At 42.7% G+C, this 22,085-nt stretch overlaps 1 protein-coding gene across 3 annotated transcripts in view; it reads right to left on the bottom strand.

Annotated features, from left to right (window-relative positions):
* Positions 1 to 22,085, bottom strand: part of sh3pxd2b (SH3 and PX domains 2B) — a 60,134-nt gene that overhangs the window by 30,929 nt on the left and 7,120 nt on the right. For all 3 annotated transcript variants that reach the window (XM_014198032.2, XM_014198031.2, XM_014198030.2), the window contains exons 3-4: positions 9,332 to 9,407; positions 2,283 to 2,359 (exon numbers count right to left, since the gene is read on the bottom strand). In XM_014198032.2, coding sequence (XP_014053507.2) covers positions 2,283 to 2,359; positions 9,332 to 9,407 — 153 coding nt within the window. The remainder of the gene's footprint in view (positions 1 to 2,282; positions 2,360 to 9,331; positions 9,408 to 22,085) is intronic.

A 22,085-nucleotide genomic window follows, 5' to 3' on the forward strand; every position in this document is an offset into this window, starting at 1 on the left:
GTTCTATTTAATAGAAGCATAGTGTTGTGATTTTATATTTGTTTATATTTCTATTCAGTTTAGTTTCAGTTCGTTTTCAGACCAGATTTGCTAGATTTGATTTTGTTTTAGTCGTATAAAAATATATATTTTTTTGATTATTTGGTTTCAGTTTTGGTTTTAGTGTGAGGGTCAGAAAGAATCCTTAGAGACTACGAGTCACTTGGGTTTTAGAGATTTTTGGTGTGTTTTTTGGGATGGAACTTCTTGAGACTAGGGGGCAGTAATACATAAGGTGATGGGTCAGGTCATAGGTTAGATAGACATTCTAGCCAATGAACGGGCAGATATGCTTATGAACAACAGACACAATGTTTTTCTCAAAGTTGCCAGAATGCCACGTGTGCCTACTTCTATCAGTACATTCGTAACAGCCTAAACATTCCAAATGATCAATTACATTTTATATTGAGCAAATTCGATACTCTCTCAATGACCTCCATTAAAAAAAATCACATTTATACCCACCAGCTTCAATAGCTTGAAAACCCCACAAAAGCTTGAAAACTCCAATTCGATTTTTGCATAATTCATGATGTTTTTAATTTAATAATGCTAAAGATAATAGCTTTAGCATAGTTTAAATTTTTCAAACGGATTTGTTAATTATTTTATTTTCATTACCTAAATAGTTTTTTCATGATTAGCTTTCATTTTAGTTTCAGATTTAGTTTACTATAATAACCTTGTATAGAAGTCTGAAACTATTCATATTGTTACGCCCTGATCCGCTTCACCTGTCCTTGTGCTCGTCTCCACCCCCCTCCAGGTGTCGCCCATCTTCCCCATTATCCCCTGTGTATTTATACCTGTGTTCTCTGTCTGTCTGTGCCAGTTCGTCTTGTCTGTCAAATCAACCAGCGTTTTTGTCTCAGCTCCTGCTTTTCCCCAGTCTCTCTTTTCTTGCCCTCCTGGTTTTGACTCTTGCCTGTCCTGACACTGAGCCTGCCGTCCTGTACCTTTGCCCCACCTCTAGATTATTTACCTCTGCCTACCCTGACCCTGCCTGCTGTCCTGTACATCCCAATACGACCCACTGAGGTATCCTGACCCCTAGGCCTCCCCCTCCCAAGACATGTGTACCCCATCTCTCTCAACAGTGACCTGGCTTCATAAACAAAGGCTCTCTTGCAACATGCCAGGGAATATGTTGTTTTTAAGAGCATGACTGAGCATGACCACCTTGCAAAACAGTTACCAGGCAAAAAAGGCAGTTTATAGGGCAGCCCTTTAAAATGAAACACAAGGCCTGGTGATGTTGCTGACTGGGGCTAGCTCAGCACTGCTCATAACCTCTGCCCTGCATAGTGGACAGATAGGTTCCCACAGTGATACCACAGCACCACTACCGCCCGCCCGCCACAGAGGTGGATTCTTCTTTCCCTTCCCACAAAGAGCAAAACACAGACTCTGCTTTGTTTTGTCTCAGTCAGCCATGTTCCAGACTGCCTTCAGTTTCCTCAATGTCTAATTCCTGAAGAAAATATATTTTCGAGGAGGAATGAGTTCGTTATCTTATATTTCCCATTGGGCAATGATAAACATAGAGAATATGCATGTTTCCAACATTCCAAGTGTATTGGGTATTTGTATAGAGAAACACATCAACTAAAGCAAAGCAGAGAATGGATATGACAGGTCAGTGGAACTAGATGTGACTCTGGCCTCTGGGAATCATAGCTGGTGGGTGCATGGAATTCAAGACAGTCTCACTCTGACAGCCATGCTATCTGAAAGCCCTCACTGCTGTGTCTATCACAGAGCACATACTTGGATTTCTAAACAACAGGAGTCCTTGTTCAATTGTTTTGGGTGGCAGAAAGGCAGCCTATTGGTTAGAGTGTTGCTGGTTCAAATCCCTGAGCCGACAAGGTGAAAAATATGTCGATGTGCCCTTGAGCAAGGCACTTAACCCTAATTGCTCCTGTAAGTCGCTCTGGATAAGAGCGTACGCTAAATGACTAAAATGTTCAAATTTGATCTGTGAACTGAACCACGTGAGGGAAGGTTCTGGGAAGCAGGCTCAAGGATGCATTCCTAGCTCTAATCTGGACCTCTATCTACCACAGAGATATGGTCCAAATACCCAAGGATTTGGTTCCCCTCCAGGTTTCTTTCGGTTCCTAAGTTTTAGCTTGCTGTTAGGGATTCAGGCCTGGGCCCTATTGTTGTTTCTTCCATGACGTGTGAGTGTGAAAGCTTTAATACCCCTGAATTTCCCCACCAGCTGAGCCAGTACTCACCCTGCAGTACTCGTTGATAGGCCTCAGGCGCTTCATGGCCACATCCCTGATATGGCTTCTCCTGAACAGGATCTTCCCTGGAAGGAAGAAGAAAACCATTCTTTAGGATCTACAGTTTATGTCTTCCAAAGATACCCAGCCCTCTAGCCTCCCCTCTTATCCCAGTCCTCAACCATGGCCTCACGCTATCTTTAATAAAGACTCAAACTGTATGAGTATTCATTACTTGTTTTCCTTTTCAATGGTGTCGATTCACAGTAGTTGTGGCAATTATACAAGTAGGCATACAACGTGATAAATACTCCATAACTGCACTACTCGGTTTTTCCTGAATATACTGTACTGACTTTTTCTAAAAAGCCTACACTAGATACCTTCCCATGCAGTATAACATGTAGGCTACATGGACATTTAACCATTCAGGAACGTTATTAAAAACCTTTCAAGGTCCAGCTGATACTGTGCTCCTAAAGAAACACACTAATCTAGACTAAAGACTGATTAACTTTATTCCCAACAAATGATCTCATGGTACATTTGGAATGGTAACAGTAGGCTTACATAGTATGTATGTTACAGTTGTGAAGGACAATGACTTGTCTACATAGAGTGGGCTTGTGTAGAGACTCCAGTCCAGTCCATTATATTGCACAGATACTATCTTAGGCCAATACAGTGGCCTCATCAATAACCCAACTCTGACAGCACAATGAAAGTCATTAAGTGCACTGTGAATTGTTGGCCTTCTTTATCATATAGTGGATGGCATCTATATTCCGTTCTTATCGTACAGACACAAAAATGGCCACCGCCGGGAGTCTGGATTTGGGTCACTGGAACAATAACAAGAAATGGATACAAATAGATCTCAGAAAACCTATTAAGTTTTCTTCTGGTATGCAGGAAGTTGGGAGCAGACTGGTACCTCTCTCTCCTTTAACCATGCAGGACCCGCTTGTAAATTTACTGAGGGCTTTACATTACAGAGCCATGGGACCGAGGTATTAAGTCAGGCCAGTAAAATATCAGGTCAAAAAGAGTGATCTTAGAAATGACTGTATCTCCTTATCAAGGGGCTTATGATATTTGTTAAGACTGCTAACCCGGTCACAAATAAGACATACAAAGTGAAATATAAGTATTATACAGGGGATCCATTTCCAAGCTATCTGGGTCAAGGGAAAAGTGTTGACTCAACACTTCCCACCCATTTTGTATGTGCCACATGCTCAGCTTAGGGAAAAATAAAATGTCTGCTGCTGTTACAGTACAGATTCAAACCTGGGCCAGAGTGGCCAGCTGGGTATCAAACAGCTTTTGTTGCCCAGAGAGAGACTGTAAGTCTGGAAAGAGAGAGCGGGAACAGGGAGGAGCCTCTTCTCTCAGGCTCTCTACTCAACACAAGACACCCCAGGTCAGGAAAGCCACAGGAAACTTTCATGTGAAACAGTAGTGTCCCTATTGAATGGGCAGATGATTATATAAATCCTTTAAAATCTTCATTTGTTCTGGATGCAATCATTAAGAGCTGAGATAAAAATAAATAAATATTAAATATTCAACAAAATATTCAACAAATCTGTCCTCTTGGGAGACTAGCTCCATCCAATAAGATATTTCCCTAACCAAGTATGGCCCAGTTTAAATTCGTTAAACTTGATCTCCCAAACAAGAAAAAAAAGTGAGTGTGTTTCTTCTATCATCATCTGCAATCATTCTCCACCACTAATGTTTACAGAGTTGGCTCATGAATTGAGTTTGAGGCAGAGTGCTGGGAAGAGATATTTCCAAGGAAAGGCTAGATAGATGGTAGGTGTGTTTAGTAATTACAGAAGTCCCAGATGCTGACTCTTGAATACAGCCACTTCATACGTTGCTGTAGAAAGGCCTGGTATGTTTACCGGCACACTGCACTCAAGAAAATAATCATGGCCTCCAAACCCTCAAGCTGCATACTGGACCCTATTCCAACTAAACTACTGAAAGAGCTGCTTCCTGTGCTTGGCCCTCCTATGTTGAACATAATAAACGGCTCTCTATCCACCGGATGTGTACCAAGCTCACTAAAAGTGGCAGTAATAAAGCCTCTCTTGAAAAAGCCGAATCTTGATCCAAAAATTATAAAAAACTATCGGCCTATATCGAATCTTCCATTCCTCTCAAAAATAGTTGAAAAAGCTGTTGCACAGCAACTCACTGCCTTCCTGAAGACAAACAATGTATACGAAACGCTTCAGTCTGGTTTTAGACCCCATCATAGCACTGAGACTGCACTTGTGAAGGTGGTAAATGACCTTGAAGGTGGTCAGACCGAGGCTCTGCATCTGTCCTCGTGCTCCTAGATCTTAGTGCCGCTTTTGATACCATCGATCACCACATTCTTTTGGAGAGATTGGAAACCCAAATTGGTCTACATGGACAAGTTCTGGCCTGGTTTAGATCTGTCGGAAAGATATCAGTTTGTCTCTGTGAATGGTTTGTCTTCTGACAAATCAATTGTAAATTTCGGTGTTCCTCAAGGTTCCGTTTTAGGACCACTATTGTTTTCACTATATATTTTACCTCTTTGGGATGTCATTCGAAAACATAATGTTAAATTTCACTGCTATGCGGACGACACACAGCTGTACATTTCAATGAAACATGGTGAAGCCCAAAAATTGCACTCGCTAGAAGCCTGTGTTTCAGACATAAAGAAGTGGATGGCTGCAAACTTTCTACTTTTAAACTCGGACAAAACAGAGATGCTTGTTCTAGGTCCCAAGAAACAAAGAGATCTTCTGTTGAATCTGACAATTAATCTGGATGGTTGTACAGTCGTCTCAAATAAAACTGTGAAGGACCTCGGCGTTACTCTGGACCCTGATCTCTCTTTTGAAGAACATATCAAGACTGTTTCAAGGACAGCTTTTTTCCATCTACGTAACATTGCAAAAATCAGAAATTTTCTGTCCAAAAATGACGCAGAAAAATTAATCCATGCTTTTGTTACTTCTAGGCTGGACTACTGCAATGCTCTACTTTCCGGCTACCCGGATAAAGCACTAAATAAACTTCAGTTAGTGCTAAATACGGCTGCTAGAATCCTGACTAGAACCCAAAAAATGTGATCATATTACTCCAGTGCTAGCCTCCCTACACTGGCTTCCTGTTAAGGCAAGGGCTGATTTCAAGGTTTTACTGCTAACCTACAAAGCATTACATGGGCTTGCTCCTACCTATCTTTCCGATTTGGTCCTGCCGTACATACCTACACGTACGCTACGGTCACAAGACGCAGGCCTCCTAATTGTCCCTAGAATTTCTAAGCAAACGGCTGGAGGCAGGGCTTTCTCCTATAGAGCTCCATTTTTATGGAATGGTCTGCCTACCAATGTGAGAGACGCAGACTCAGTCTCAACCTTTAAGTCTTTACTGAAGACTTATCTCTTCAGTAGGTCCTATGATTAAGTATAGTCTGGCCCAGGAGTGTGAAGGTGAACGGAAAGGCTGGAGCAACGAACCGCCCTTGCTGTCTCTGCCTTGCCGGTTCCCCTCTTTCCACTGGGATTCTCTGCCTCTAACCCTTTTACAGGGGCTGAGTCACTGGCCTACTGGTGTTCTTCCATGCCGTCCATGGGAGGGGTGCGTCACTTGAGTGGGTTGAGTCACTGACGTGGTCTTCCTGTCTGGGTTGGCGCCCCCCCTTGGGTTGTGCCATGGCGGAGATCGTTGTGGGCTATACTCGGCCTTGTCTTAGGACGGTAAGTTGGTGGTTGGAGACATCCCTCTAGTGGTGTGGGGGCTGTGCTTTGGCAAAGTGGGTGGGGTTATATCCTGCCTGTTTGGCCCTGTCCGGGGTGTCATCGGATGGGGCCACAGTGTCTTCTGATCCCTCCCGTCTCAGCCTCCAGTATTTATGCTGCAGTAGTTTATGTGTCGGGGGCTAGGGTCAGTCTGTTACATCTGGAGTATTTCTCTTGTCTTATCCGGTGTCCTGTGTGTATTTAAATATGCTCTCTCTAATTCTCTCTTTCTCTCTTTCTGTCTTTCTCTCGGAGGACCTGAGCCCTAGGACCATGCCTCAGGACTACCTGGTATGATGACTCCTTGCTGTCCCCAGTCCACCTGGCCGTGCTGCTGCTCCAGTTTCAACTGTTCTGCCTGCGGCTATGGAACCCTGACCTGTTCACCGGACGTGCTTGTTGCACCCTCGACAACTACTATGATTATTATTATTTGACCATGCTGGTCATTTATGAACATTTTAACATTTTAACATCTTGACTATGTTCTGTTATAATATCCACCCTGCACAGCCAGAAGAGGACTGGCCACCCCTCATAGCCTGGTTCCTCTCTAGGTTTCTTCCTAGGTTTTTGGCCTTTCTAGGGAGTTTTTCCTAGGGAGTTTTTCCTAGCCACCGTGCTTCTTTCACATGCTTTGCTTGCTGTTTGGGGTTTTAGGCTGGGTTTCTGTACAGCACTTTGAGAATATCAGCTGATGTACGAAGGGCTATATAAAAATAAATTTGATTTGATTTGAAGTACAACAATAGTGGTTGGAGCATTGGACTAGTAACCAAAAGGATGCAAGATCGAATCCCCGAGGTGACAAGGTAAAAATCTGTCGTTCTGCCCCTGAACAAGGCAATTAACCCACTGTTCCTAGGCTGTCATTGAAAATAAGAATTTGTTCTTAACTGACTTGCCTAGTTAAATAAAAATATCAGTAGATATGTAGAACTATGTCAAATTTAAAAAAAATACAATGTTTGTATTTCTCTGTACAATCCTAACGGTTGTACAATATGATATTGCTACACAAGTGGACATAAATATGGTCTGCTTAACAGGGACAATAGAAGGATCCAATTTATTTAGTTCCATTGAATTATTCAGTTCCATGGAACTATTTGTGTAGCTGGCATGTTTGAAGTCAAAAGAGCAAGTTTGCTCCTGATATGAATAAATGAAGCTGTGTGTGGAGGCTGACATACAGAAGCTCCTGCTGTGAAAGTCACTGAGGTTGTCAGCCAACCAGACAGCCTGGATATAAAAACATTCATCATGAAGTCCTCTGTCAACAGTTGATCAACTGTTCTCATTCACAACGTTGAAGAAGTCGACTGGCGACTCATATCCAGAATCATAACCACGGTGAGGCAGGAAAACACTGAGCGGACATTTTGCAGATGCAAACAGAACCACTTTGCTGATCCTAAGAGGCCAAATAAGTGAAAACAAAACGAGAGGCCTTAAAGTACAAACCAAGCCCTGACAGGAAAACCACTTCCGTGTCTTGTTGGTTTGGTCTGAGTCGACCAGATTGGCCCGTTGGTCTGAGACTGCTTGCCCTGACCATGTGGTTGTGAGTGCAGACAGAAATCTGCTGTGCAAATCAGGCCATGCCACAGTTTGTAAAGAGCTGAAGAAGTCAGTCTGTGACTACAAGACAGCTAACAGAATGTCTTTCTGGTCCTGTTCTGAAAGACGAGGGGGTGGAGGAGGGGGGAGGGGGGAGGGAGGAGGGGGGAGGGAGGGGAAGACGTAGGAGTTCAAATGGGAACCACCTGAAAAAATGTTGAGCTGCTCACTTCAATTTCATTTCATTCAAGAAGGGGAGACAAACATAACTCAAGACAGCAGGCCTGGATGTTGACATCTACTCTGTGGGAATGGAACTAGTGGGAGTTTAGAACACAGAAAGAACCTGAACGTGGTTCTGAACTTCTACCCCCAAGCCATAAGACTGCTAAATAGCTAGTTAAATAGTTAACCAATAGCTAACCGGACTATCTGCATTGACCCTTTTGAATCATCACATACGCTGCTGTTACCGTTTATTATCTATCCTGTTGCCTAGTTATCCCTACCTATATATACATATCTACTTCAATTACCTCATACCCCTGCACATCGACTCGGTACTGGTACCCTATGGATAAAGCCAAACAATAGATGTGTTATTATTTTTATTTCTGCTTTTTCTTCTCTTTGCTTTGTTGGAAGGGCCAGAAAGTAAGCATTTCACTGTTAGTCTACACCTGTTGTTTATGAAGCAAGTGATAAATACAATTTTATTTTATTTGGGATTTGAGTGCTCAGAATTAATCTTTCCTCACAGATGTATGAGCAATGAGCCTACATGTCTGAAGCATTTACAACAATATATGAATCAGCGGAGAAGAAGAATGTGGGAGTAATGTGGTCTAGTCTCCCTGGTTGGTCTCCTCCTCTCGTTGCCTCTCTTTCTCTCTTTCTCTCTGTCTCGCTCTCCGTTTCCCTCTCCGTCTCCCTCTCCGTCTCCCTCTCCGTCCCTCTCAGTTCTACAGTTCTAGAGTTCTAGAGTTCTTCCCCATAAGCCTCACATGGATTACTCTCATGAGACACTAAACGGTCTTGTTTCAAGAGTTGCTAATACGTGTGTCCAATCCTAATTCAATCTGGGCCCCTCATGCTTAGTGTTTGATGGACAGTATTGGAGGGAGGAACTAAAACGAGTAGCAATTTACAAAATTGCCATTCAGTTTATAAATGGAAAAACAAAACCGTGCTCGGTAAGGGAAATAGTGAGCTCATGAGAGGTGTGGATTTCACAGGGTGCAACGTAGCAGCTCTTACTTTCTTCGTACTCTGTTAACTCTGCTGCTTTGTTGACGGCACCACATGAGCTGAGACTGTCAGTCAGTAGCAGTGTGTTGTTTAACCTTTTCCTGTAGTGAGCTAAATCAGGGTCACACAGACTGATTCGTGGTAGTCTTAAACAAATCTACTTTAAAAGTATACACCTCAGACTCATGGTCATGGGCTTAAAAAGAAGACACCTGTACCATGTCAGATATAGAGTTGTAATGTATAGAATGTTGAGTTTGCATCCCAATATTACACTTTATATACATCACATAAGACTGAACTATAACAAAACCGTTTGACATAGAAACACCGCATAATTAAAACATTCTTTTTTTCATGAATTATGAAATTATAAAAACATTTAAGAACATTCCACCCATGAGGTCAAATGTGGCTCTTTTGGTCATTGACTGCAGGAAAGGGCTACACTCTTACCTGGTAGAAAAGGGATGATTCTCCGCTTGGGGTCTTTCTGCCCTCCTTCCACAGGGAACTTATCCAGAAGCTCCATCTGAAAGCACAGTGGCAAAAACACAAGGAGTTAAACAACACCTGCTATCACACAACAACATCACTGCATGGGGCAGGGGGAGGCTTGTACATTTTTACAATTCAGCAATTCCTAAAAGGACTGGTTCTGCCAATGATAAGAAATCCACACAACAGATGGTAATTCTTCTTGGTTGAGGTAGCTAGGCTACATATGCTTCGTGGCCTGTTAGCAAAGGCCTACTGACATAGTGAAAAAAATATATATTCTCCTTTCTCCTTTTAAAGCCCAGTGTGCAGCTTTCTCTCTGTCTCCCAGTGATCCCACCACGGTGCTATAGGTTATTTTCCTACACGCTAGCCAATAACCTCCCCCTCCCCCTGTCTGAAGGTCTGTGTTTTAAGTTCCAGGCCCCAGCTTCTAGGCAAGTGAAAAGACCCCTGGGTGTGTCAGCCAATGAACTTGAAGCCCTTTCTCCTTCCCTCTCTTTCAGCACAGCAACACCGCACTGAGGAGTGTTCAGTCTAGTCACTCTTGGCCAGCCTGCTGACTAAGCCAACCCATCAACTACCCTCTGCTCTCTGGTCCACCACAACAGAACCCAGGTGGTTCACGTTTACCATAAGCGGCAGTTTGCCGTTTTGAGGGGTTCTGCACAATGTTGCTTCAGAAAAAATCTTTATTGAACTTCCTGCATGATGACTTCTAATGTCTATCAATTAAAATGAGGAAAGTAGCTGAAAACTGTTCTACATATCTACTGATATTTTTATTTTACTAGGCAAGTCACTTAAGAACAAATTCTTATTTACAATGACGGCCTACCGGAGAACAGGGGCAGAACAACAGATTTTTACCTTGTCAGCTCGGGGATTCGATCCAGCAACCTTTTCGGTTACCGGCCCAACGCTCTATCCACTAGGCTACCTGCCGCCACAATAGCCTATAGCCTAGTACCCAGAACTACGAGTCAAATATCATGGAGCACAAAGAGAAAAGGTATCTAAGGGACACCGCTCTTTCTCTGCATACAGAGAAATGTCAATGAAGAGGTACTGGGAAAGACAGGGTATGATTTTAAAGACAGCCACCCTATAGTGAGACCAGTGACTGAGGCCCTCATTGTAAATAATAATTCGTTCTTAATTGACTAGCCTGGATAAAAAAACGAAACAAGTACATTAACATCAATCTGATAGAATAATGGCATCTGTCTGCCGTGACGGCTAGGCTGTACTCCAGAAGCTGAGTGGGGTCAAAGAGAACAAAAGTGCTGCCAGAGAAAAGAGGAATGTTCTTCATTTGCTATTAGATTAAACTTAGAGTGGAATGTCAGTGTCAGAACCAACTGCGTTTTTATGACAAGAAATAACGGCATACATACTCCATACTATTACTAACTAAAACAAACATATCTGGTCAGGTGGGGGGGATTATTCACTTTGTGTTGGAGAATAGATTAGAGACAGACCTCACAAATAGTAGATTCATGTTTTTGTTTTCCGTCTTCCACAAACAAAACAGACTAGAGTTAAAATGATTCAACTAGGTTGATGATGTGGGCAGCAAGCAGGGATCTGATTGGCCAGTGGGGCTGGTGATGTCGAAACAGTCTGTTTAGAGCATCTTGGTTCCTGCACTCGTGGAAAATTACTACTGGCCCATCATATGGAAACACTGGCATATGATGGGCCTGTCTTCTCCATCAGGCCTCCACAGAGCGACCATTTTACTTGCATATTGCTGTGCGACCTGACATTTTTATTTTGGAGCACCTAGAAAAATTAAGGATTCTAGCTTTAATATCTCAAATATTTTTCAATTGCGCTCCCAAATTTATTTGTGTGCGCCTACATTTTTCAACTTAGGTGCACATATGCTTCTTGTAAAAAAGGGTCAGCGTAGAGCCCTGTCCATGCAGAGTCGAGATTGGATAAATAGATGGGTGGATTCGGGCTTGTTTAGAAGGGCTTGTATCTGACTTGCACAGAGAAGGAGCATTTCCTCTGATTCTCTAACACATGTCTTACTACTGGCCTTACTACCAGTTAAAAGACAGTACAGTTAGCTGTAAAGCTTTCTCAGTATCACGTGTCATTCCTTGCAACAGAGAGTGCTATAATATAACTCACTGTTATTACAGTGCTATGATGTTGCTATGACACTCAGCAGTATGGCTTTGGACCAGTCACCAGCAAAGAGCTCTTGACCTCAATGCACAGTCTGCATGCAGCTGTGTAAATTAACTCAACGTAAAGCTATAGTCACAATGCAAATGGCTGTCGGTGGAAGTTAAAGAAACCATAACAGTCTGTAGGTGGCTGAAGCCAAAGAAAGCAGAGAAGAGAGAGCACTGAAGACGTGTGAGGTGAGAGTAATGTTACGGCAGAGTGCTCCAATACTTTGGATCCAGTTTGGCAAAGACAGGATGGATATCAAGGAGGTGAAGAATGTTTCAGTCACAGAGTAAAAAGCAACTTCTATACCATGTTCATTATTGGCATGATTTATCAGTACTGTTATATCCCCATCTCCATGTCACACTCCCTCTCATGATTGCAATCATGGTTAATTAATAGCACCATGTCTGTTGACTATACTAATGACATCACTGACTGTTCACGTTAACATCACATTAAACTCTACCTGCTTAGTAGTCATATACGACTACTTTACTGTCAACATTGTTACTTCCTACCCCTCCTCATTCGATATCCATAATTCTCCTCTATGCTTTCCTACAATATGCAACCCTTCATCTCTCCAGAAACTAAAGCTCCACCTAATGTTCCAAATGCCCAGTGGCTATTAAAGCAGATTTAAACATGTTTATTACGTGAAAAATCTATGAAAGCTCTTGAGAGATGCAAACGCCTTCACGAACCCAGTCAATTATTATGCAGAATTCTATATATGTTCCAACTGACAATCATTAAACAGATGTAGGAGCTTAATACATCGTTTGTTCCTGAGAATTTTTCTGCACCGAATGTGCAGATGAGCTTTGTGATTAACATACTGTAAATTCACTGAAAACCCAAACGTACACACGGTTCTATTAACAGTATTGCACTTTTCATGTAGCCTACTTTTTGCCAGCTAATAGCCTAACCACCGATCAAGCAACATAATGGACAAAATATTATTTTACTGTAACAATATACAGTGCCTTTGGAAAGTATTCAGACCCATTTACTTTTTCCAAATCTTGTTAGCTTACAGCCTTATTCTAAAATGTATTAAATCGTTTTTTCCCCCTCATCAATCTACAAACAAAACCCCATAATGACAAAGCAAAAACAGGTATTTAGAAATGTTTGCTAATTTATTGAAAATCAAAAACTGAAATATCACATTTACATAAGTGTTCAGACCCTGTACTCTATTGAAGAACCTTTGGCAGGGATTACAGCCTAGAGTCCTCTTGGGTATGACACAACAAGCTTGCCACACCTGTATTTGGGGAGTTTCTCCCCTTCTTCTCTGCAGATCCTCTCAAGCTCTGTCAGGTTGGATGGGGAGTGTTGCTGCACAGCTATTTTCAGGTCTCTCCAGAGATGCTTTGATTGTGTTCAAGTCCGGGCTCTGGCTGGGCCACTCAGGACATTCAGAGACTTGTCCCAACGCCACTCCTGTGTTGTCTTGGCTGTGTGCTTAGTATCGTTGTCCTGTTGGAAGGTGTTGGAAGGTGAACCTTCACCCCAGTCTGAGGTCCTGAGCGCTCTGGAGCAGGCTTTCATCAAGGATCTCGCTGTACTTTGCTCCGTTCATCTTTGCCTCGATCCTGACTAGTCTCCCAGTCCCTGCCGCTGAAAAACATCCCCACAGCATGATTCTGCCACCACCATGCTTTACCGTAGGGATGGTGCCAGGTTTCCTCCCGACGTGACGCTTAGCATTAAGGCCAAAGAGTTAAATCTTTGTTTCATCAGACCAGATAATCTTGATTCTCATGGTCTGAGAGTCCTTTAGGTGCCTTTTGGCAACCTCCAAGCGGGCTGTCATGTGCCTTTTACTGAGGAGTGGCTTCCATCTGGCCACTCTACCATAAAGGCCTGATTGGTGGAGTGCTGCAGAGATGGTTGTCCTTCTGGAAGGTTCTCCCATCTCCACAGAGAAACTCTGGAGCTCTGTCAGAGTGACTATCGGGTTCTTGGTCACCTCCCTGACCAAGGCCCTTCTCCCCCAATTGCTCAGTTTGGCTGGGCGGCCAACTCTAGGAAGAGTCTTGGTTGTTCCAAACCTCTTCCATTTAAGAATGATGGAGGCCACTGTGCTCTTGGTGCAGACATTTTTTGGTACCCTTCCTCAGATCTGTGCCTTGACACAATCCTGTCTTGGTTTTTACTCTGGCATGCACATGCTCGCATCCGCTACAAGACCATGGTGCTTGCCTACGGAGCTGTGAGGGGAACGGCACCTCCATACCTTCAGGCTCTGATCAGTCCCTACACCCAAACAAGGGCACTGCGTTCATCCACCTCTGGCCTGCTCGCCTCCCTACCTCTGAGGAAGCACAGTTCCTGCTCAGCCCAGTCAAAACTGTTCGCTGCTCTGGCACCCCAATGGTGGAACAAGCTCCCTCACGACGCCAGGACAGCGGAGTCAATCACCACCTTCCGGAGACACCTGAAACCCCACCTCTATAAGGAATACCTAGGATAGGATAAAGTAATCCTTCTAACCCCCCCCTTAAAAGATTTAGATGCACTATTGTAAAGTGGTTGTTCCACTGGATATCATAAGGTGAATCCACCAATTTGTAAGTCGCTCTGGATAAGAGCGTCTGCTAAATGACTTAAATGTAAATGTCAACTGTGGGAGCTTATATAGCCATATACAATCAATTGAATTTACCACAGTTGTAGAAACATCTCAAGGATGATCAATGGAAACAGGATGCAACTGAGCTCAATTTCGAGTCTCATAGCAAAGGGTCTGAATACTTATGGAAATAAGGTATTTCTGTTTATTTTATTTGTATAAATTTGCAAAAATATCCCAAAAAACTTTTTTTTCACTTTATCATTATGGGGTATTGTGTGCAGATTGCTGAGGATTATTATATTATTTTTTTTATTATATATATATTTTTTTTACATGTAATCCATTTTAGAATAAGGCTGTAATGTAACAAAAGGGGTCTGAATACTTTCCGAATGCACTGTAGGTCAAATTAAGATCCTACATCTGTAACTGAAGTGTACATCTTAATTAGTTTTTTAACTAAATCATTATATATCCCAATAGACCCAATAATATCCATGACGTGGAATGAAAATGTACTGAGCTATTTCTAAAAATGTGACCCAACAAAAGCAACAGAAGAACTGACTAGTGTAGAAAAAGGAGAAAAGGAAAAGATCAGCAGGGAACTAAGATTACCAGTCCTGTAGACATCAATTAGGGGAGGTTCTGATTGATCCTAGCTCTACATCAAACTTCCAACTACACCACTCCTTCCTCTGTCGAACAAAGAGAAGGCAGAGGAAAAAGACCTCTGACTGACTACACATGACAACCATCTGTCTGGCTAAAGAGGCAGATGCCTCGTTTCACAGATCCTCCTTTTACTTTAAGACTTGGAATACCGACAGTCAGAGATAAAGACAGAGAGAGAGAGATAGAGAGAGAGAGACAGAGAGAGAGAGAGAGACAGAGAGAGAGAGAGAGAGAGACAGAGAGAGAGAGAGACAGAGAGAGAGAGAGACAGAGAGAGAATACCCCACACACGCTGTAATTGTTCCCATGTGTCTAGCGGGGAGCCACACCCTAACTGTCTCTCTACCATCGCTCCAACACCCTGTCTATGGCCTGTAATCAGAGCTGATGTCTCAGATGAGGAAAGCCATCTGACTAAGGTGAATATGTAGCCCTGTCTCTGCTGCAGACAGCCAGTTACATCATGTACACATAACTCTCACATTAATGACCTGAGAATGGGTTTAATGGGTTCTAGCAACACAATAGTAAATACTGACTTCATTTGACATAGAGTTTTTCTTGGCAATGGTAGGCCTACTGAGGTACTGTTAACTTTAGTTGTGATGGACTACCCACTGGGCACAGACATCAAATCAACATCTATTCCACGTAATTTCATTGAAATGATGTGGAAACAACGTTGGTTCAACATAATTTCACTGAAATGATGTGGAAACAACGTTGATTCAACCAGTGTGTGCCCATTGGGTAGTTTTAAAGTGTTTTGTACTTAAGCCTATTGTACACGGAGCAGATTGAAGCTGGCAGAAAACTAAAAGTTAGATCTGATAGGAAGGTTATTTACTCTGACATATAAAACGCTGGCATTACCATGATGGTTGATCACACATTTTCTGTGAAGAGAATACCATGAGAATTGACTTCCATGGTAAATGCCATTCACTATACTGGCACCACAGTGTGATGAATCTAGCTAGCTGACTAATTCAGACGAAAAAGATGGCTGTTTATTACTAATACATTAATGAGTAAACAAGGAAACCACAAAGAATGTAGGGTCCCAGGTGTGATGTCTGCTGGGAGGTATGACATCAAAGCCAGGGGAGTAACGGTGGGTTATCATCACACGACTCCTCCATCACGACACCTAACAGAATAAAGGGCTACACAGTCAAACTTACATTTTACATTACATTTTAGTCATTTAGCAGACACTCTTATCCAGAGCGACTTAAAATAAGTATTCTGCATCAAATTAATTAATTCATTGGGCAGCAAATTCTTGTTTGGTCAGAGAGTAAGTTAATTTGCGACGGTCAGCTATAAATTCGTCTGGTTCATATCCTCTTCTGTGACTACATCAGTCAGTCTCATCAGACACAAAGGCCTTTGTTCTCTGGATCTGAGTCTCCCTCTCAAAACAGGACCTGAATGAGTGTTAAAGACCTCCTCCGACAACCACATCTCTTTCTGGAATTTCCAGTGCTGTAAAGTAAAAATACTTTAAAGTACTACTTAAGTCGTTTTTTTGGGGTATCTGTACTTTACTCAATATTTATATTTTTTACAACTTTTACTTCACTACATTCATTAAGAAGATATTTTTACTCCATACATTTTCCTTGACACCCAAAAGTACTTTTATTTTGAATGTTTGGTAGGACAGGAAAATAGTCCAATTCACGCACTTATCAACCAAGCATCCCTGGTCATCCCTACTGCCTCTAATCTGACGGACTCACTAAACACACATGCTTCGTTTGTAAATTATGTCTGAATGTTGGACTGTGGCTCTCCATGTGTCACGTCCTGACCATAGTAAGTGGTTATTTTCTATGGTAGAGTAGGTCAGGGTGTGACAGGGGGTGTTTGTTGTTTTTGTTAGTTTAAGTATTTAGTGTATTGCATTACGTTTCACGAATAAATAAAGATGTGGAACTACAAACACGCTGCATTTTGGTCCGATCCTTCAAACAGCAGTGACAGAATCACCCACCAAGAAAGCACCAAGCAGCGTGGTAAGGAGTATCTGGAGGAATGGACTTGGGAGGAGATTTTGGATGGTAAAGGACCCTGGAGGCAGGCTGGGGAGTATCGTCGCCCGAGGGAGGAAATCGAAGCAGCAAAAAGGGAGTGACGATACTACGAGGCTCTATATGCACCGAGAGGCAAGGCTGAGAGGCAGCCCCCCAAAAATATTTTTGGGGGGGCACACGGGGAGTTTGGCGATGTCAGGGGGGAGACCTGATCTAACTTCCCGTGCTTAGAGAGCTGTGGGGCAGACAGGCAGGGAGGCAAGCGCGGAGCTCGACGCAAGATTCCGAAGAGAGGTACTGGCAGAACTACGGAGCGGGCGTGCTGAGGAGCAAGTGGCTGGACGAGCACCCATGCCAGTACCACGCATCAGGATTCCAGTGCACATTCCCAGTCCAGAGCTTCCGGCGACAGTTCCCCGTCCAGAGCTCCCGGCGGCAGTTCCCCGTCCAGAGCTCCCGGCGGCAGTTCCCCGTCCAGAGCTCCCGGCGGCAGTTCCCCGTCCAGAGCTTCCGGCGGCAATTCCCCGTCCAGAGCTTCCGGCGGCAGTTCCTCGTCCAGAGCTCCCGGCGGCAGTTCCCCGTCCAGAGCTTCCGGCGGCAGTTCCCCGTCCAGAGCTTCCGGCGGCAGTTCCCCGTACAGAGCTTCCGGAGGCAATTCCCCGTCCAGAGCTTCCGGCGGCAGTTCCCCGTCCAGAGCTTCCGGCAACGTTTTTCAGTCCGGAACCTACTGAGACGGCCTACAGTCCGGAACCTATTGAGAAGGATCTCAGCCCGGGAACCTCCAGCGACAGCGACGCTCCTCAGTCCGGAGCCTCCAGCGACGCCTCCAAGTCCGGAGCCTCCAGCGACGCCCCCAGTCCGGAGCCTCCAGCGATGCCCCCCAGTTCGGAGCCTCCTGCGACGCCCCCCAGTCCGGAGCCTCCAGCGATGCCCCCCAGTCCGGAGCCTCTCGCGGTGGCCTACAGCCCAGAACCTCTAGCAATGATCTACAGTCCGGTTCTTTCAATGACGATCCACGGTCAGGTAGTAAAGAAGCAGAGGGATCAGTGGGTGGAGTGGGGGTTACGCCCCGAACCGTCTCCATGGGGGAAGGAGCTGGATAAGAAGGTTCTGGGTACCCTACCCTCCCTTTGTGTTTTGTTGTTGGGGGGGGGGTACTGTCACGTCCTGACCATAGTAAGTGGTTATTTTCTATGGTAGAGTAGGTCAGGGCGTGACAGGGGTTGTTTGTTTATGTTTTGTATTTCTATGTTCAGTTTCTAGTGTTGTATTTCTATGTTGGTTTTGTTTGGTATGATCTCCAATTAGAGGCAGCTGGTCATCGTTGTCTCTAATTGGAGGTCATATTTAAGTTGATGTTTGTCCCACCTGTTTTTGTGGGTGATTATATTTTGAGTAGTGTTTTCTCTCTGCGTCACGGTTTGTTGTTTTTGTTAGTTCAAGTATTTAGTGTATTGCATTATGTTTCACGAATAAATAAAGATGTGGAACTACAAACACGCTGCATTTTGGTCCGATCCTTCAAACGGCCGTGACACCATGAATAAAAAAAACAAGAAAATGGTGCCTTCTGTTTTGCTTAATATAAGGAATTTGAAATGATTTATACTTTTACTTCTGATACTTAAGTATATTTTAGCAATAACATTTACTTTTGACACTTAAGTATATTTTAAACCAAATACTTTTACTCAAGTAGAATTTTACTGGGTGACTTTTACTTGAGTTATTTTATATTAAGGTTTTGGAAAATATTGGTTTAAATGAGTGAATCACACTCAAAAAGACCAACGTCATGTGTTTTCAATAGGAATTGTTGAAAACATTCTACTTAGCTGTTGAGCAATGTCAACAGAGAGCATGTGAGGTGAGGAGCTTGGTTTAGACTTGCATTTCCTGCCACTGCGTAGGTCTGCCCTGTAAGCAATGTGCTGGCTCAGCACATGGTTTTCAAAACCCTTTTTAAAAGGGAGAAAATGAAATAAAAAAAAAGGGAAAAAACTGAGCAGTGAAACTAAACTCTTACATTTCAAGTCTGGCATAGTGACGGCTGGGCAGACATTGCCTAAAAAACACTTTCAATAGTCATAAACAAAGGCAGGAGACACCAGTAAGCCAGCTAGGTGGAAAAGAGTGGAGCGAATTAAGATACTACTCAATCCTATTTGTCCTACTGAAGTAAAAAGTCCTCAAGGTTTAGCCTATCTGTCTATGGATGATAGATCATCTTCTATGTCAAGGAGAATATAATACCCTATTGGATTTCTTGGTTATTGTCTTCAAATTATACCAGGAAATTGAATTAATTTGAATTAATTTTGAAAAGGTGTATAAGCTTTGCCATTTTATTAGGCTAACTTATGGGCAAGTCATACTAATGCATATACTGAACAAGTCTTCCACATGGATTTTGTCCTTGAACCCTCCTTTTCCCTTTCCAAAGCATTCCAGCAGGATTAAAAACCACTCAATTGTCAACTGCTGGATTTCTCCTCAAATCTACATTTAAAACACATTTCATTTCCATAGTGCACAGTACTGCTATGTACAGACCCACAGTACTGCTATACAGACCCACATATCTTCTGTTCAGCATTTTCTAAGTCAATGCATATGTTATGTCTAATTGTTTCCAGATCAAAAAGTATAGCATGGGATCCAGTTTATTGCAATAGGATCCAGCAAATTATTGTGCACCAGAGAATAAGAGCCTCTTTAGCTTTTGTGCAAAACGCTGCTCACAACAGGCAGCCCCATGATCTCAACAGAGGATTGCCCTCTTTACACATTAAAAGGGTTTTGTTACTCGATTACCACATGTAGAAAATATGTGACGCTGTGAGTTTCGAGGGAGACAGTCAAGTATCCGCTGGACATCACACCAATGCATAGGAATAGGAGTTTGTATCTATTCAAAAGTGGTTTTAGAATTTAGACACAAGGATAGGGCATATTAAGTCCAATGTGGACAGATGTAGAGCATGGAAACAGTACTTAGTGGCATGGAAACAGAATCTCTGTAAACAGCAACTGGGAAGAACCTATGACAGAATCTCTGTATTTTCCATCATTTTCCAAAGCAATGCATCAGTAATTTTGGTTCAAGGCACTTACACGACATCATGAAATTTGCATGCAATTTTGTTTAGGCTACCCTGTGTTTCCATTTCTACTGCATCTCAAATGGCTCACGAAACTGTTCTGGCTTCAAGTCTAGGAATCTAAAGACAAATACTAACTCTGCATTAGTAATTAGAGAGGAGTAAACAACAACATGAGGAGATTGTTTGCTCGGCTCCATTTGATGCAGTTGGCCTAATACTATGTTACAGTTGTTTTATGCCCTCACCAACAGGTAACAGCTCTCATCAGCTGCCATCAGTGGACCAGGTAGATTAAAGTAGACAGAATGTGAGGCGACATCTAGACCAGTCAATTATAACAGCCTGTCTATCTTTGTCGTCTTCCCTCAATGTCTTACAGACTCAATGACTAACAGAGAAGCTCAATAGAATGTATTCTCTGCTAGAATTTGGAACTTAGTTAAAAGTATAATGACAATATCTCTGAGGACAGTATTATGATGACTCCACTGGGCCCCATTGGCATACGTACTGTAGCTATGTGAACTGTGGACAAGACAAACACAGCACCATGAATCAACCCAGACCTATGGCCTGCATGCGGTCAGACAGCCATAGGTTTGCCAACAGCATTAGCCATTATTGATGGGATGTGATGCAAGAGACAGCCTATCTCTGTGGTTATATATAATATTGAGGCGTATGATCATGTCATCGTACTTTGTTTGCCAGCCGATCTGTTCATCTGAACATTACTTTCAAACAAAGGCTGTCTCCTGCAGGGTGGACAGCAGTGACATCAGAGAGGAGTGAGGGATGATGACCCAGGGAGAGTCAGAGGAAGGGAGGAAGAGAGGAACAGGGATTTTGTGTGTGTGTGTGTGTGTGTGTGTTAATAGTTTTCCTCATTGTGAGTCATGAGATCATATTTTGATTTTGTATCCTTTACAAAGCAGTACAACACCAGTAGAGGTCGACCGATTAATTGGAATGGCCGATTAATTAGGGCCGATTTCAAGTTTTCATAACAATCGGAAATCGGTATTTTTGGATGCCGATTTGGCCGATTGAAAAAACAATTTTTTTAGATCTTTATTTAACTAGGCAAGTCAGTTAAGAACACATTGCTATTTTCAATGACGGGCTAGGAACGGTGGGTTAACTGCCTTGTTCAGGGGCAGAAAGACAGATTTTTACCTTGTCAGCTCGGTGATTCAATCTTGCAACCTTACGGTTAACTAGTCCAACGCTCTAACCACCTGCTTTACATTGCACTCCATGAGGAGCCTGCCTGTTACGCGAATGCAGTAAGAAGCCAAGGTCAGTTGCTAGCTAGCATTAAACTTATCTTATAAAAAACAATCAATCATAATCACTAGTTAACTACACATGGTTGATGATATTACTAGTTTATCTAGCCTGTCCTGCATTGCATATAATCGCTTAGGTACACGTTGCTCCAACCATAAACATCAATGCCTTTCTTAAAATCAATACACAAGTATATATTTTTAAACCTGCATATTTAGTTAATATTGCCTGCTAACATGAATTTCTTCTAACTAGGTGCCTATAAGAACATCCAATAGTCAAAGGTATATGAAATACAAATCGTATAGAGAGAAATAGTCCTATAATTCCTATAATAACTACAACCTAAAACTTCTTACCAAAAGGAACCACCAGCTTTCATATGTTCTCATGTTCTGAGCAAGGAACTTAAACGTTAGCTTTTTTACATGGCACATATTGCACTTTTACTTTCTTCTCCAACACTTTCTTTTTGCATTATTTAAACCAAATTGAACATGTTTCATTATTTACTTGAGGCTAAATTGATTTTACTGATGTATTATATTAAGTTAAAATAAGTGTTCATTCAGTATTGTTGTAATTGTCATTATTACAAATAAATAAATAAAAAAATCTGGCGATTAATCGGTATCGGCTTTTTTTGGTCCTCCAATAATCAGTATCGATATCGGCGTTGAAAAATCATAATCGGTCGACCTCTAAACACCAGAGGAGTCCAGTAGTGACGCAGCCAAACAGGTGACGTGTTCCACAGTGAGAAGCACTAATCTAGGCCGGCCCAGCCCAGGCCAGCCCATTGGTCTTATGTCCTTACCAACAGA

Source organism: Salmo salar, chromosome ssa04 (assembly GCF_905237065.1).
Source record: "Salmo salar chromosome ssa04, Ssal_v3.1, whole genome shotgun sequence".
Classification (NCBI taxonomy): domain Eukaryota; kingdom Metazoa; phylum Chordata; class Actinopteri; order Salmoniformes; family Salmonidae; genus Salmo; species Salmo salar.